This window comes from Drosophila simulans, chromosome 3R (assembly GCF_016746395.2).
Source record: "Drosophila simulans strain w501 chromosome 3R, Prin_Dsim_3.1, whole genome shotgun sequence".
In the NCBI taxonomy this organism is placed as follows: domain Eukaryota; kingdom Metazoa; phylum Arthropoda; class Insecta; order Diptera; family Drosophilidae; genus Drosophila; species Drosophila simulans.
In genome coordinates this window covers 13,083,142-13,099,431 of record NC_052523.2, presented here as the reverse complement: position 1 = coordinate 13,099,431, position 16,290 = coordinate 13,083,142, and the positions used below count along the sequence as shown (strand labels likewise).

Sequence of the window (16,290 nt, the reverse complement as noted above, 5' to 3'; positions counted from 1 at the left end):
GCACCTTAATCTATTTTCATTATCTTTGTTTTTAAATTATCTATTGCTTTTATACATTTCAGAATTTAGCGTTTTACATAAACCAATTTTATGTGGATTGATAAACGTGATAGCTGTTCTTTAAATATATCGTTGCATATTTTTAGGCAACATGCTAAATTACGCATATATTAGTTCCTTATTCTGCCACTGCTCACATTCTACGCCTATGTATTTTACACACGAATTCTGAACATAGTAATGCGACATCTAGTGGTAATGGACACAACTTGATGTACTTCACCAAATGTATATTACATATTCTACACAAATTCACCACTGTGTTGGAAAATATTTTGATTCAATTGCCATAGTCACCCTGCGTAAAAGGTTATTAAATTTGTGCGAATAGAATACGTAAATTGTGGATTAGAAAAGTAAAACTATTCAGCATTCTGCGCTTTAAAAAATAAGTTATTTTAAATTTGTAAACACATAAAACGGTATTGAATCTTGTTGGCTAATGAATTTAACCAATTTGTTTTCATTGCTATTTTCTTTTTCTGTATGTCTTGACCTCACTGTTAACAAATCATTCATCTATAATGCTGCATATTTTTCCACCATTCAATGCAACTAAAATCAAATCAGAAAACCCTGGATGCCTCAAATGCCACATATTCCCAATACAGAATGCTTGCTTTTGGCCATGGATGATGCTGCTGGTGCAGCATAAACATGTAAAGCCGAGACGAACCAAACCCTTCTGGCCAAGTTGCTGGCCTGGGATGAAATAGTTGGCCCATTTGTGTGGGAGGGTTGGTTCAGAATAGAGACCATTGATTTATTGCCTGCCATTTTGTGTGAGACAGAGTAGGCATCCCTTTTTTGCCGGCAAGTGCTATCTGCAGATAAGCCTGACCTCTTTTGGGCCGGGCTAATTGGCGTTTTTCAATCGCCAGGGCACTTGCACTTTGTGTTTCAGCTGGCAGGCCCTTGGCTAATTTATTTCTTGAAGCATTTTGAAAAGTTTACGCCTCGCCAGCACATAGACCGCAAATTATTTAATTGCCATCTGGCCATGCCCTCTGAAAAGGGCGAATGCCTTTGCGGCTCAAGGACTTTTCTCCGATGCAATAATTTAAGTGCAAGCGGACCGCAACTTTCTGGCTGAAGCACGCAGACTCACAGGACACAGTGCACTGGACTCTGGACTCAGGACTCCGGACTTCGGACCCAACTTGGCCAACACAGAGCTAAAAGAAAGAGAAATACAGAGAAAGAGAGAACCAAGGGGGAATGGGCCGAAGGCAAAAAAGTCATATTAAAAATGAACAAAAGTAAAAGGCAAAAAACGGACGTGGGAGTAGCTACCAACTCCGACTCGAATGCTACTACTACTCCAATGCCCCAGAGCATACCATCTTGCAGCTTTTGGCCTTGCCCCAAAACCCGGAATGCACTTTAATAATGAAAGTTACGCCCGTTTTTGGGGAACATCGGACGCATTTCAGAATGCAAACCTAATTTCGGGTTTTTAAAAACACAAGTACCCTGCCGCCGCAGCAAAGTATTTCAATTTGAAATTCGTAACGAGCTTACGTGCCAGCTGGTTAGTTGGCCAGCTTGGTCAGATCTTGCACTTTTGTTCTGGCCGCCGGAAAAGGACTCTCCAGTGGCGACCAGGTCGCATTCGAAATTAATGCAAGCCCGAAAGTGTGTGCCACTGGCATACTGAAATTAAATGAAATGCGAGCTCGGTGCCAGAGATGCAGGACGAAATCCAATGGTGCTGGCATAATCCTTTCGAAATATATTCATGGTAGCGCCACCGAATGACGTCTAAAGTTATAACGAAATCAATTTAATATTATAGCTTCCCAGAATATCAATAAGGCTGTTCTATGACAGTGTAAAAGTTCGAATTAATTTAGCAAACTTAAATAAATAAATTTATTCCTTTTAAATGAAATAACCTGTATAAAAAGTGCGCTCATATATATTTGGCCAAATCATAAAATAATTTAATAAACACTACCAAAATACTGAATATTCTAACTAAAAACAGCGAATATAATACTAATTGCTTAAATTAAATGCTGGCTGATTACCTAATGGCATCTCTTCATTATTGTTGCTCATTGTCATTTTCTTTTGACCCAATTTCGGAGCTCTTGGCCCCAAATCCATTGTCTTTCAAGCTCGCCGGGAATCCTTTGTGCTGCAGGACACTCCGTTTCGCTTGCTCATCTCTAACTGAGTAATAACCAGGAGTAGTGGGTCATAGTCGTCCGGATTACCTGCTTAAGACTCATTGCGGTTGTGCGAAAGGGAAGCTGTGCTGTAACTGCTCTTAATTTTTAATACGTGTGTGCAGGTGCAGCTGCAGATTGGGACAGGATATGGGATATGGCATGGAATCAACTCCATGTGCTGGCCAAGATTCGGAGGTGTCCGGCTGGCTTCTAACGATCCATTGTGGCCATACAGCTGTGCAGTTTTTGCGGCTGCCAAATGGAAATTTCAAGCCTATTACATAAATGTTTAAAGGGGCGAATGGGCTGGACTGCCTGGCCCCCTCAAAAAACTGCCTACTTGGCCATTTCGACCTCCCCAAGGAAACCCAATTGGGTCCGTTCACTTGAGTGAATGTGAGGCGCAGCTGTACACACATTCGCCTCCAGGGAGCAACCCAACCTATAGTACTAACGGTGGCATTAAAACTGGAACTGGCCATCTTCAGCACACACCGAAAAGAAACCCATTCGAATGGGGCCCAGTTGAAAAGTGCAATTGGCAAACAGTTGAGACTGAAAAGTTGCAAAAAAAAGGGCATGGACGACACCAGACCACACAAGAACAGAGCAGGCCAAATGGTCCTAGCCAAGGCAAGAAAGGCAAAGCCATTGAAAAGACGACTCTGGTAATTTGTTCTGAGCGGCTTTTGTTTTGTGCGCCATTTTCATTTCGATTCGTTTTGGCGAACTTTTGGAGGCGGTCGCCTCGGCTCCTTTCTCGCTCCGTTGACAACGGACGGACTTCTGATTGAGTGTGTTTTTTGGGTGTGACGTGGATTTTCAACCTTTCCCCTGCCAAATCCCGGAATGCTTTCCCTTTCCGTTTGACCTTCTCTGACATTTTTCGCAATGCCCCACAAATTTATCACTTAATAAATTTCCCTTGCCCTGTTAACCGCCTTAACATGTTCTATCTGTTTTCCCACGAATGGTAATTGGAAATTGTGAAATCGAAACTGAACAAATTGGGGGTGGACTGAACTATGGCCTGCGGAAAATGTCTCAACCCTCCGGGTTACGCAGACTCAAGTTATGAGTTTGATAATTGAAATTTTATGCAAGGGTTCCAGTTTTGTATCGAGACATTTTATAACTTTCTCTGTCCGTATGCTTGTCCGTATAATCTCGGAAATATAAAAGAAAACAAGAAAGTTAAAATTGCGCCTTGTCTTAAACCTTTTTAGTGCTATTGCCCGAAAATCAAGTTTATTTTCGTGAATATTCACAATAATCCTGATTTACAGCCAAAATCTGAGCAAATTTATGACACATAAATTCGGCAAGTACTGCGAAATTTCAATAAATTCGCCTTGATCTGCATAAATGCAAAGTTTATTCCCGAGGCCTGGATTTCTGCTAAATTGTATCGGTAAGTGTCATAAATGCGAATCAGTAAAGCTGGCAAAGGCAAAATACGATTCCCATATCAAAGGCGTATTAACGTTTGTACGCACTTTCCAAAAAAAAAGAAGTGACTTAAAAGCCCCGGGAAGACAAAATATCCTTGCAGGATGGCAAATCCTTTCCTGCACACATAAACGCTTTTGGAAGGGAGCGAAATTTATGTAAAAGACTTGTGCATAAAATCGCGCATCATTGAAGTTGAAATGCTCGACATCATCAATACACTTCTTGGTCGGCCATTAAGTGCGGGTAAATCTTTTCCTGAGCCCCTGCAGCTAAACGTTGCGCATACGCCATGTGTGCTGGCTGCTGGGTGGTGAGTTAAGCGCGGCTATTAGAACAAATTGAATAATATCGAGCTGATATTTTATGCATTTGTTTGTGACTTTGAAGTGCTCTCAACACTTTTATCCATTTGGCAATTTTATTCTCTTCCAGTTGGCTTTACTTTTTCCCACCATCTCGCTTTTATCAGCGCACGCACAGACCTTGACTCTTCCAAAAAAGTCGCCTAAATCTCTGCGATATATTTTACATCATTATGGCTCCACAGCCTCCTTGTTTATGTTTTGTAGCTGCTCTCGCGATTTTATGACTTTCGCAGGCATTTCCACCCATTCCACAAGTTCTGAAGTCCCGAAGCCCCCGACAAAAGCTATTGAAACAGATTTCGCTGACTTTGCTCACTTTCCCCTGCCCCCCGAGGCTCTTTTCTTTTCTCCTTCTTTTTTTTTTTTGAACATCCCACCACTCAATGAAATTTATTTTTCGATATGTTATTCCTGCCCGCTTCACGTGTGTATGGGGTTTCAGGTTTACCTGAATCTGAGATGGGCCGCCCCAGCTTTTTGCTTCCCCCCATCGAATGCGACACTTTTGGCATCATTATCTGCACGGCATCGAAGGCTCAGACTGAAGCACTTTGAGTTATGCGCCTGGCAGACGCTCAGAAAACATAAAAAACAAATAAATGGCAGGGAAGAACGAAATGTAGGCACACAAAGATACACGGGCTCTTTGGCGGAGTGAGAAACTGGCGGTGAGATGCGATTAAAATACCTCATATACATGTACATTCCCTTACGCAATCGGGCAAATAAGGCGTTTTATTATCCGAACCTCCAAGTCGGAGATTTAGAAACTGGAAGAACTCTTCGGTGATTTAAGAGCGCATTCTAATTGAAAGTTTCAAAGAATTGCTTTAAACTGGGATGTGACATAGGTACTTAAATGATTAAAAAAGTTATGTGTTCATAATTAGATATATTAGACTATTTTTCGAAAAGGAATGCATATTAAATTGTAATTAAAATTGGTTTAAGTTCAAATTCAAGTTAAAATTGGTTGTTCAAGTGTAAGCTTACTTTCATTTGATCAGAGATAGATGTTCGTGTTAGTTTGTCAGGTTAGTTTGTATCTCGACCCAATTCATGGCTGATTATTCCCGTGGGTGTCATTCGGCATCGCCTGTTGTTCGTAGTTGGTGTGTGTGTGTGTGTTGAGCTGAAAGGATTCTTTGTTGGGGGCACAAGTCAAATGGCCGCCGTTTGAGTTGCGTTTACGATTGCGGTTAACAATCATCTCGTTGATGGGATTAATTTGCCTAAGTGCAGTCGGCAGAACAGTACACAATGGCAGCTGCACTGACGCATTTGCACTGAAGGCCAAATAGAATCGACACCTACTATAGCTTTCTGGGTTATTTTTGTGGGCTGCCATGTGGGGTCATGGATTGGGGATAAAGGCGATGTGCTGCCTGTTGGCACATAAACAGCCATCTATCAATTGGGTTGCGGGGATGTGGGTGTGTGCTTAACACACCATTGAACTGTTACGCAACAGGAAGTCGCACACAGATACAAATACATATAGAGATAGAGATACAGAGATACACAGGCACCGATACAGATACATATGTCCGGCGGTTGGGAGACCGGCAGACAAATCCCATTTGATGTTCACTCAGCAGAAAGGCAACGCCAATGAAGCATGCAAAAGGTATTTCAGCTTTTTCTTTGCCTGGCCCAGATTGCTGAGATTTTGGCTTTGTAACTCAAAATCGAGGCGGTACAAGGAGCGAATGTGCAAACATCATGAAAAACGCTGCCACAACAACGGGGGGCCAAAGGAAAAGTAGGAAAACCCAGAAAAAAATATAAGAGTTTTCCCAAGAAACAAAGGCCAGCGGCAGATAAAGATGCTTCCAAGCCGCAGCCGAGGCCAAAGGAAACTTTTCCCTTTTCTCCATTTCCCATTTCCCAATCCCCATCCATTCATTGAACTTTAATTCAATTTGCAGCACTTCCAGCCAAATGTACAGAATAAATTGTCCTGTTTAATGTGCGGCGGTCGGTGCAAATGGTGCATCTCCACATGGTCCGCTCCTGGCGGGGATGCCCCACCACTTGTCCATTGGGTCATAAAATGGCTTCCGGTTATACTTCAAGCGAGATTAACTTGTCGTTTACAATTTCCCTTTGATTTGTTTGCAACGGCTGCGGGGGGAGCATATCCTGCCAGGGGTTGAAGTGCGGGTCTAACTTGTATATATCCACATGGACTAGGGTTTCCTTTGCACCACTTTCGCTTTCATCTCGTGACATTTCTACGGTGGATATGCAGTCGCCCGAATGCCCTGCATTTTGTGAGGTAGGGTACATGGGTTTATTGATATCTTTTTTATTGCTTTTATTTATTTCATACTTCAATCAATGAGAAGACTTTTTGCACAGCTCACATTTCTGATCATATTTTTACTGTCATACAACAATAACCTACATTCCTTTATGTAAATAGTGTTGATATCAATGTATAACATGGCTTAATTTTTTTAAGTTTTTATCACATTTTTAACAAATAGATTGATAGCAATTTCTGGCAACAATATAATACTTATGACGCGCTTTTTACAGGCAATACTTAAAAACAAATCGTAGGCCATGCAAACAAATTGGCAAGAATGCCCCCACTTTTGCACCCACTCCGATTGAAAAATGCCCGTGTAATTGCGCTGTGTTGTTGCCCTGCTGGTCTGGTACAAATTGATTTACAACAATTCATTTTCGCCAGGGGCAACCGCTGTGAGACCCAACCAGATGACCAGAACACTTGCGGGCTCCCAAGTCTCAGGTGTGAGTTTTATTTGTTTGGAAATTGTTTTCCCAGCTTTGTTCCGAGTCCTTTTCCTCGTCCTCGTGCTGTGCTGTGCTCTTCTGTTCTATATATATTTTTTTCCTTCAGTTTTGCCGCGCAGCTTTGTTTTGGCAGGATGAAAAGGAAGCCACACGCAGTTCGACTCTGTTTTCCTTGTGGCCTGGCGGTAATTTCATTTCGTCCTGGCTGCGGTTCCATAGAAGCGCACTCAGCTTTCGCTTTCACCTTTCGGCCAAACACAAAGCCAAAACCAAATCTGGCCCAGTTCGCGGCTGCTATGCAATTAAGCCACGCAATCAGAATGCAAGATGAAGGCTCTGCAAACAATTGAATTCGGACGCGGAAAGGGACAGGCAGTGATGGGCAAGGGTCCTTGCAGCCAGTTGAAATTCCAAGAAAAAAAAATAAATGCCGCAAGTTAAAAAATGCAATTTTATAAATATAATAAATATTTTTTGATGAGTTAATGCATGCCAGAATCTTAGTAAATTTCTCAAGATATATTAATCTTAATTACAAACTAAAATTTGAGTGATATTATTCAGAGCACTAAACACCAGGGACAGTGCCACTGGAAACCACCATCACTGGGCGCCCGGATTTGGGAAACCAGCAGAAGCGTCGAGTTGCAAGGTGGCCCAAATGCTGGCGAAATGGCGGCCACAAGCTGCAAAGCCAACATGGCAGCTGACATCTGTCAGATGCTGTTATTCCGCTGCACTTTTAGTCGCCTCCGGGCGGCAGTGGGCCATCTGGGCTCCCTATTCCGGCCGCACTTTGTTTGCCGAGCCCGGCCGAGCACTAACAATGGTGCACCCGGAGCCAAATGGGAGCCACTAACGAGCAGCTCCATGTGGTGACGTCGATCGCGGGAATCAAGGCTTTTTCTCGCAACGAAATGGTGGCGAAGTGGTCCTCCTAAATATTTACACTTCGCCCGCCTCGTTAGCCTCTTACTCAAAGTCCCTTCATGTATTTTTAAAAAGTATAATAAAATATAAAATTCTTTAACATTGAATTTCATATGTTGGTTACTTCTGTGCTTAATGTATAATTGTTTCATAGGAAATATAGTCGTCTTTTGGGTGAAAATTTTTTTTAAAATGAGACTATAATGCATGTTAAATGAAATAATTACAATTTCACACTCAAGCTTGTAAATACTAATTCTAGCTTTCTTTTCTTTGAGTTGCTTTAGTAAGATCAATGTTTTCAATTTGAATGGTTGTTAAATATGAAAATACACCTCTCAGCATTTGGTAAGCAAGGTAATCTATTATTTTTCTGAAATATTTAAAACAAACTTTAGTTGTGGTGACATTTCTTTTGCTGTCGGACATCACTCATCCGCTGGAGACCCTCGATGACTTCGAAGTCGCCGAGGAAATAACTACACCGCGCGAAAATGGGAATATGCTTGGTCCTGTTAATCCGAAGCGCATCGATGGACGAACTCGACAAATGAGCGTACTATCTTTTGTGGGAAAAAACCGAACGGGCAAAATGAATGAGAACTACTGCTGCTTCTGGATTTACCAGGACCATCCGCCCATTCCTCACACCTGGAAACATATGGCCGAATATCCTTTCGACTTTCAGTTCAACGGAGAGTTTGTGCGGAACCAACGACACAATGCAGTTGAAGTGCCTGCAGTTCAGGATGGCGACAGTGACAACTCCACAAGTTTAATTTGATATTAGACATTAGCAAGCTATATATATTTTTCACTAAACAAAACACTTAACTGAAGTGCTGTCCATTTATTATGCTATAGGTGATTATTTTCGGACAGGCCCTAATTTCCTACAGTAATTATGGTAATTCATATGAAATTGATTTACCCCAGTGTCCAGTTTAAAATCGTATCAGCAAGTTTATCCAACAATTGATTGAAGGCACTGTGGCGATGCATTTAATTGGGCCCGAGGCACTCGACAGCTTAATTGAGGCCCAGAATCATAATTAACTTTGTCTGGCCAGCAAAACCTGACGGGGCCAAAGTTGCCTCAAAACTTGAGAAATTCGTTTGACGACCCCAAAGAAAATCCTGGCAACGGGCGGCGCTTTTTGTGCCTAAAAGCCTGACAGCACATAATGGATTTGACACATTATAATCAGGTTTGCATAGTGTCCTTCGCCCAGCCCGCCAGTCTCTCAGTCTCTCAGTCTGCCAGTCGGTCAGTTAGTCAGTCAGTCAGTCAGTCACTGAGCCAACCGATCCCTCGAGCACTCCGGCAACTTGGCCGCTTTGACGTGCTCTGCTTATTTGGGAAGCAAGTTCTTGTAGTTAGCTCAAGTTGTGCACAACAAGAAAATAAAAAAATATTTTTAATAAATATTTTTTAAAAGTACATATCTTATTATTCGTTTGCCAAATAAGAAAATCATTATAAACCTATATTGAACATAAATATAAAGAAAGTAAGACCACTATCTAAATGAGGATTTTAAAGAACTGGTAAAACAATAGTAAATAAGTATACCAAGTTACTCCAGATTTTCTTTATAAATTAGTATATACATATGTGTATATGTTTCACTTGGATGACAATGAGTATATGATTTTGCCAGTGCAGTAGTTGCCCATCATCGCAGTGCCGAGAAGTTTGATAAATAAGCAAGCCGGGCCCATGTCTGGGCATTTACTTAGTTAATTAAATTCAACTTCTTCGGCCGGGGGAAATGACAGCGGCGGGGAGGGCGGGTCCAAGTGAAGAGCTGCAGGGCGAGGAGGAGCAGGTGGTGGCCCCAAGTTTGCCATCCTTCGTGGGAAAAGTTTGCCCGTCGTATTTGTTCATATCATAGGTAAATATATCCTGGACAGGAGCCTCGATGTTTGCTTTTAATTTCGCCATTTCCCCATAGCCTTTGCTTTTTAATGTGTCCGGATGATTAGAGCGCCTGCATCCTGACCAGTTCCATCCCATCCCGACCAATCCTGACCAGCTCCCGCCACAGCTACTTGCATGACTCAGATGGTGTGGCCCCGGCAATTTCCTGCTCCAATGACTAATGAAAATGGTGAAAAGATTTGAATTTACCGCACTGGGAGACAGGCACACACAAAAGGAGCTTTCCTTTTGCTCTCGTCAAGGATCTTATAGCCAGCAACCCAAATAAATGGCTCTGCAGGATGGGGAAGTGGGTCTTATGCAAGCAAATAATTTGGATTTAAATCGATTTAAGATGGAAACGAATGAATGTACACACGCATTGGAAAAGTGTTTTATGCAAATGCACATATGGATTATTTGCGCAGAGAAAACATTTCGGAGGAATATATACGCATTTGAATTGAATTTTCTTTTTCAAATGCAAAACTTTAGCTGCTGAATTAAATTTTGCCACTATACTCTTTTGTGACTTGTACCAAATACAAATCTTAATTATTATAGTTAAAAAAATATTTGTGTTCAAATTTGAATTTAAACATGTACGAAAAAATCTAAAACAATCGATAACTGGAAATGGATCATCGATGTAAGTTTCCAATTAAAAGGTGTACGCCACCGCTACTTACCAGTGGAGTTCTAAACCACGAAGCGATCGATCAGCTGCTCTGCGCAGCTGATTTAGTTCGCGCGCTTTTCATGCGAAAATCATTGTGAAATTTTGTTTTGTTTATGTCGCAAAGTTTATTAGAATTTTAATCAATATAAATTAAAGTGATTAGTGTATTTCACGATGTCTATTCTGCTGGCGGACATTGATGCTACTTGTGCGGCCTTGGGATACAGTGATGGACAGAAATATCAAGCGGAGCCTGATGCCGCCGAGGGTCTCAAGGTATCTTACCTCTTCATTTATTTAAATTCCTACAAATCTAAAGTTGTACTTTACATTCAGCACCTGATATGGATACTGCGTCGGGACCTGGACAACCACGAGTATCGCCGTCATTTGGGCCGCTCCAAGGTGCTCCAAACGGACTTGGTTTACATGCTGCCGGACTATGTGCATCACGAGGAGCTATCCGATCTACTGATCCGCCTGCTGGTCATCCTGACCAATCCGACACTGCTGCTATACCGGGAGGGTGCCCCCAAGGACAACCATGGCCGGAAAGTGTTCATGGAGCTAATCGACATCCTGCAGGGCTACAAAGCAGCCTTTGCCAAGGACAAAGTCTGGAGCGCCCTGTTCGAGAAGCTCAAGCAGGCCTTGGAAATAGTGAGTTTCAGTTGCTTGACATTAGTTTTAAGGTCTCTCATCATTTTGTTTGCGAAAGCACATAAAAAACAAAATAATGAATTCAGAAGACAAACAAAACCCAAATTATTCCGGCGAAGAAGAGGATTCCTGGACGAACAGCTATTACGTCTGCCTGGTGTGCATGCAGACTGCTGAATCGCCGAGGGTCAGTTTTTGCGGCCACCACTTCTGCGCCAAGTGCATATACAACTGGATTAGGAGACAGAAATACCAGGCCAAATGCCCCTACTGCCAGTCCCTGATCGGCGACAACACCCTCATCACTATACGCCATGCGAAGACGAAGGAGAACGTAGTTTCGTGCAAATCCTTTGGCGAGCTCCGCCGCAAGATGCGCATGAGCAATGATTGTTTAAGCGAAAACATCTTTTTGCCGGAGGCCGGCATGTTCACACGTGGCTATATCAAATATCCGCCGGACCCTATGCCGAGGATCAAGCCTTTGCCACCACAGTTGCTTCAGCAGTGGTCACGTTATCCCATAGTGCGCATTTTCCTTACACCCTCGCTACACCAGCGCTTCATTAACTTCGCCATCTTCCTGTTCATGCTGGCCATGTACCTACACGCGGCAGTGACACCTGATTTACTGAAGTGGGCCAGTGAGGTGTAGCACCCAACAAATCTCTACTAATGCCATCTCCACTCTACTTAAATGGCATCCAAGAACATCTAGTTTCTGTGGTCCAGCTGTGCAGTTTTGTTAGATTTACCCTCTCACGTAAATAAAATGTTCTTCTGTGCGTTGTGGGCATAATTATTTTGAACTTTCATGGGCCTGATTTCAATCCCTAAGCAATTTTTATCCCCACAAATTGATCCACAGCGTGGGTTGGGGCTCCTGTTCTAAAGCCCAAGCAATTATCGTTCGGGCATTTGCGCAACTATTCCTGTAATCTCTTTAATCTATGTATTAATGGGCAAGCGGGTACGCAAAACTTTTAATGGCCCTTGCAGCTGCCAGCAGTCAAGTTTTCGTGGGGAGAGCGAATGTTTTTCACATTGCCCAACCCACTTGAAGTTTGTTTTGACCAGCTCTGGCTTTATGACTGAACTCGTCCGCTTTGTGGGTTCATAACTAATTTGAACTTCATATCTGCCCGCTTTTATCTTCTTTATTTGTTCCGTGCATCCGTTTGCCTTTATTCTCTCAACTTGAGCTGCTGCTCAACGAGGTCCAAAGATGGAATTTAATTTAAAATATATCTCACAATATGAATTCACATCTCCAAAGGGTTCCACTCACTTGGTGCTTTGCTTTCAGCGAAGAAGGAAAAACCGCAACAAGTCGATTTAATCAACACCCACGACAAGTTGGCGGCTGGGCTGGTTTCACTTCACATTGGGTGCCAATGGCTACAAGGCACCTTCGAATCAAACGCGTCACAGTTGGGGAAAAGGAATTCGATTCCGGCCTAGACGAATCCACAAAAAATCTGTCGGCAGCACGTTGCAAAAAAAGCTAAGCGAAACTGTTTGGAATTGAACCAACATCGGTGGGTCGAGACATTGTTCAAACCACAAAGGCAAAGGCCCAGCAACAATGATTGCCAATCGATGGCAGTCGGCGTTTTTCAAATGCTTTCAATTGCTAGTTGTTGGAAATGAAAATTTTAGGACAATGGCCAATCTTTGGATACTCTCGAAAATATTACAATTATAAATGTTTAATCGTGCTCATTTTAAGAGTTCTGTGATTGCTTCTGTTAAAACTTTACTTTAATATATTTTAGATTTTAAATAATGTATATTTTTGCTCCCAGCTTATTCGCAATAATTTTTTAAGGGTATAACCTAAACTTATTTGCTCCATCTTGAAATAATCTGCTAGTATCCAGCAAATAAAAAAAGGATTTCCTGATTTCTGTGTGTGCAATTTCTGGATGAGCTCCGTCTGGATTGCCATAAATTCGTAATTGAAAATTTACATTGAATGGAAATGTTTGCTGTTTGTTTGTGGCTCAAACTATTTTTTCAACGCGCCGAACTCAAACTGAAACACTACCAGGTTGATGATCCCAACAATTATCATGGGTTAAGTCCTGGCAACCGGAAAGTAAGAACGTAAATCTCAAAGATGAGAGAGCGAAGCCATCCACGCCAAAGTTCCTAGTCTCCACCACCCACCAGATACCACCCATCGCCCATCACAACGAAATAAATTCATTTAAAGCCGATTGAATCGACATTCATAACACTCCGGGGAGCAATTCCAAAGGATTTTCATGGCGCTGCGTTGCCAAAGAGTCGCCCGAGGATTTCTTTACATTTCCATTTTTTAGGGAGCGCTTTTCCTTTTATTTGTGCCGTTTTCCTCGGTTTTCCCGGCTGCTTCTTTTTTTTTCCTCCTTGGTTAGGTTAAATGCACGCGAATTTCTATATGGACGCTGTCTATTTGTTCTTGTTGCTGTGTGGCTGTTGTCGTTGATAATGAATGTGTACGAGGATTTTTCCGCTTCTGCCTCCGGCGGATCCGCCCTTCCTCCTGGGTGCGGGGTGCACTCAAAAAAATATAGTTGTTAATTAGTAAGGCTTCATTATACGGGGAATATGTGATATAAGTCATTTTTATTACCCCAAAATGTGTATTAGGTTCATATTTTGGCTTATTATCTTTTGTTTTTGTATTGAAGAGTAAAAGTTATGTTTATTTGAATAAATTAATATAATTTTTTGGTTGAAATTGCTTTCAGTGCACTGGTGCTGCTGACTTTTTATGCTTTACTTCTTTATTTGCGTCGCACCGACTTACACGCTTTGATGTATGCGCGGCGAGCAGCCAAGTGGATAGGCGCAGGAGCAGGAGGAGCTACTGCCCCTCCTCCACTTTCGCTGCTCCGCGCTGCGAAGGAAAGCTTTCAGTTTTGAATGAGCCGCCGCCCCCTGGAACGTGGTGTTGTTGTTTTTGTTGCGTAGGGAAACCAAAAACGGAAGTCATTATTAACTTTGCCTTTGAGATGGGCTCTCGGGGTCCTGAGGTCTGGAGGCGAGTTCCTGGCACATGCCTGGATGTGGCCATGGGTGTGGGTGTGAGAGTGTAAGTGGGTGTCCATGTCGGGTCGGAGGAGTCACAGCTGGCTTGTAGGCACAAAAGCCGCATTAGTTGTATTTATTTTTAAGCTCACAGCAACTGTAATGTCCTGCTGCGCCCAACCCTAACCATGGAGTCCATCCGCCCTTCCGACCATCCAACCATCCGCCCATCCAGTCAGGCACCCAGGCATTTCCTCTTATCGCCCACACCCTGCCCAAATTGATTTCAACTTGACTTTGTTGTGGTCCCATCGCTTGTCTTGGCCCGACTTGGGGCTTCCGTTTTACAGTCGAGCTACATAAATTTGCAATTTAATTTAATTTAATTTCATTTGATTATTTTAACTTGACTCGCGGGATTTGGCGCTTAGGTTTTTACACTGGGATTTGCTGCAGCATTTTATGGCGCTGATTTCTAATGCCATGCTCTGGCTTTATTTCCAGGCATTTGCGATTCGCAGCGAAGAGCAGAATCTTCTGATTGAGCGCATCCTGGTCCTGGTGCGGAACGTTCTGCAAGTGCCAGCAAATCCGGAAGCCGAATGCCGGGCGGACAATGATGCCAGTCTGCACGACCAGGTCATTTGGGCGTTGCACCAAACTGGAATGCTGGACTTGGTGCTGTTTGTCATCTCCTCGCCGGATGAGGAGCAGTTCCATTTGCACGGACTGGAGATTGTGTGCCTGCTTTTCAGGGAACAGGTATGGTAATAAACAAATATGTATGGTAGTAATATTAAATACCTTTTTATGCGATTTCAGAGTGCCGAATCCCTGGCGGACGCCTCCCTGCAGCGCAGTCTGAGCGAAAAGCAGCGGGACCAGCAGGAACTTCTGGCCGCACGACGACGGGAGCGTGCTCGCCGTCAGGCTCGTCCTCCACCAGGGCGGCATTCGCGTTTCGGCGGCACCTACGTCATCCGGAACATGAAGTCCGTTTCGGATCGGGATGTGATATGCCACCAGGCTCTGGAGCGCGTGTCATCGATCGATTTCGACCGCGAGAAGCAGCAGCAGAAGCGCTCCCACCGTCACATCCAGGAGGAGGCGCAGGTGACCCGTCGCAGTGCGTTCACCGTGAGGTGAGTCCCGGTCTACTCGTAACCCACAGCCATATCCATTTGTCTGTGGCCACTTCCTGCACTTTGGCTCCGGGCCTTGTTCGTATTGTGCTGGTGTGGCCATTAGCATCGGAATTGTTATGGCCACCAACGGAGCGGCGGAGCCACATCCCGGCCATTGATTTTCGATTTTACGCTGCCAGGAGGACAGCCGTATCCGAGAGATTGAACCGAAGCGAGCGAGCAGTCGAGCGAGAGAGCGTATAAAATAATATTCAATAATAAATGAAGCCATTTCCTTTTGGCCCTTTCGGTTCGCCCTCCCATCCCGCTCTTTCTCCACCCAGCAGCCTGTAATTCCTGCTGTTTTATAGAATCACACAAACGATATTGGCTGCTAGGGGCTTCCAGGCTCTCGGGTTCTGCCTGACTTGGCCGGGCTAAACAATATCTTGGCGCCGAGCGCCTCTGTTGCCGCACCCCCTAATGGCCACCAGGTGCAGCTATTTTATGCTTCTCCGCTAACCAACAAACTACTTAAAGGATCTGCCACCACACCCGCAGCCAAGATTCCCGGGCTACCGCTATCCTGGCCTTCTTCAATAGTTACATTAAATGCATTCGGTTCCGGTCTTCTTTTTGGTCACAAAAATATATACCCTAGTTGGTGGAAAATGTCCAACAATATTCCAACTATTTTAGTCGAAAATAAGACCTTTAATGCATAAATGTTTTGTGAGCCACGTTATGCTTAAGTCTGTACCACTTATAACAATGATTGATAGCCACGAATTGAACTTCGTATCCGACATCTCCTCTTCATCTCTTCCCCAAGCCTAGAGCATTTGTAGTTCGCCTGGGAAGTTCTGGTTTCTTCCTCAATTTGTGGCATGGAGCATAAAAAGCGGTGCCGAGATAAAACTGCAGCAGCAACTTGGCGGCGCCATCGGCATTTTCTGCATCGCCATTGCCATCGGCATCGACTTTGGGATCTCTGGCCGACGAGGCATGCAATTTTCAAGTAAAATCCTCAAAAGGTTTTTATCCGCTGCTGCGATTTGGAACTGGCTGGCAAACATTTTTGCTTGTTAGTCGGCCAGTGCTTGGCCTGGTTTATGGGACAAGATGCTTAGCCACATAGTCGGTTGGC

The 16,290-nt window shown here is 43.5% G+C and overlaps 3 protein-coding genes across 3 annotated transcripts in view; all 3 read left to right on the top strand.

The window, feature by feature from the left end:
• The first annotated feature begins 8,035 nt into the window (after positions 1-8,035).
• LOC6728262 lies at positions 8,036-8,583 on the top strand. Its single transcript, XM_016175224.2, has 2 exons — positions 8,036-8,092; positions 8,143-8,583. The coding sequence occupies exons 1-2, from the start codon at positions 8,068-8,070 to the stop codon at positions 8,526-8,528; spliced, it is 411 nt and encodes a 136-aa protein (XP_016034898.2). The 5' UTR covers positions 8,036-8,067; the 3' UTR covers positions 8,529-8,583.
• Positions 8,584-10,378: 1,795 nt separating this feature from the next.
• The window catches only part of LOC6728259 (protein timeless homolog), a 67,588-nt gene continuing 61,676 nt past the window's right edge, over positions 10,379-16,290 (top strand). Inside the window, exons 1-4 of the mRNA XM_016175225.3 lie at positions 10,379-10,620; positions 10,681-11,004; positions 14,524-14,781; positions 14,842-15,161. Of these exons, the coding sequence (XP_016034895.1) occupies positions 10,519-10,620; positions 10,681-11,004; positions 14,524-14,781; positions 14,842-15,161 (1,004 nt within the window). The 5' untranslated portion in view covers positions 10,379-10,518. The remainder of the gene's footprint in view (positions 10,621-10,680; positions 11,005-14,523; positions 14,782-14,841; positions 15,162-16,290) is intronic.
• Positions 11,036-11,803, top strand: LOC27207363 (the record flags this gene model as incomplete). Its single annotated transcript, XM_016183061.3, has 1 exon — positions 11,036-11,803. A coding segment is annotated over one exon (624 nt), but the record flags the coding sequence as incomplete, so codon positions are not given.

Bases quoted from the DNA above. Each gene is read 5' to 3' on its own strand.
- LOC6728262 (XM_016175224.2), top strand. From the start codon at position 8,068: ATGAAAATACACCTCTCAGCATTTG. The intron at 8,093-8,142 runs GTAAGCAAGGTA...AACAAACTTTAG, and splicing joins AATACACCTCTCAGCATTTG to TTGTGGTGACATTTCTTTTG.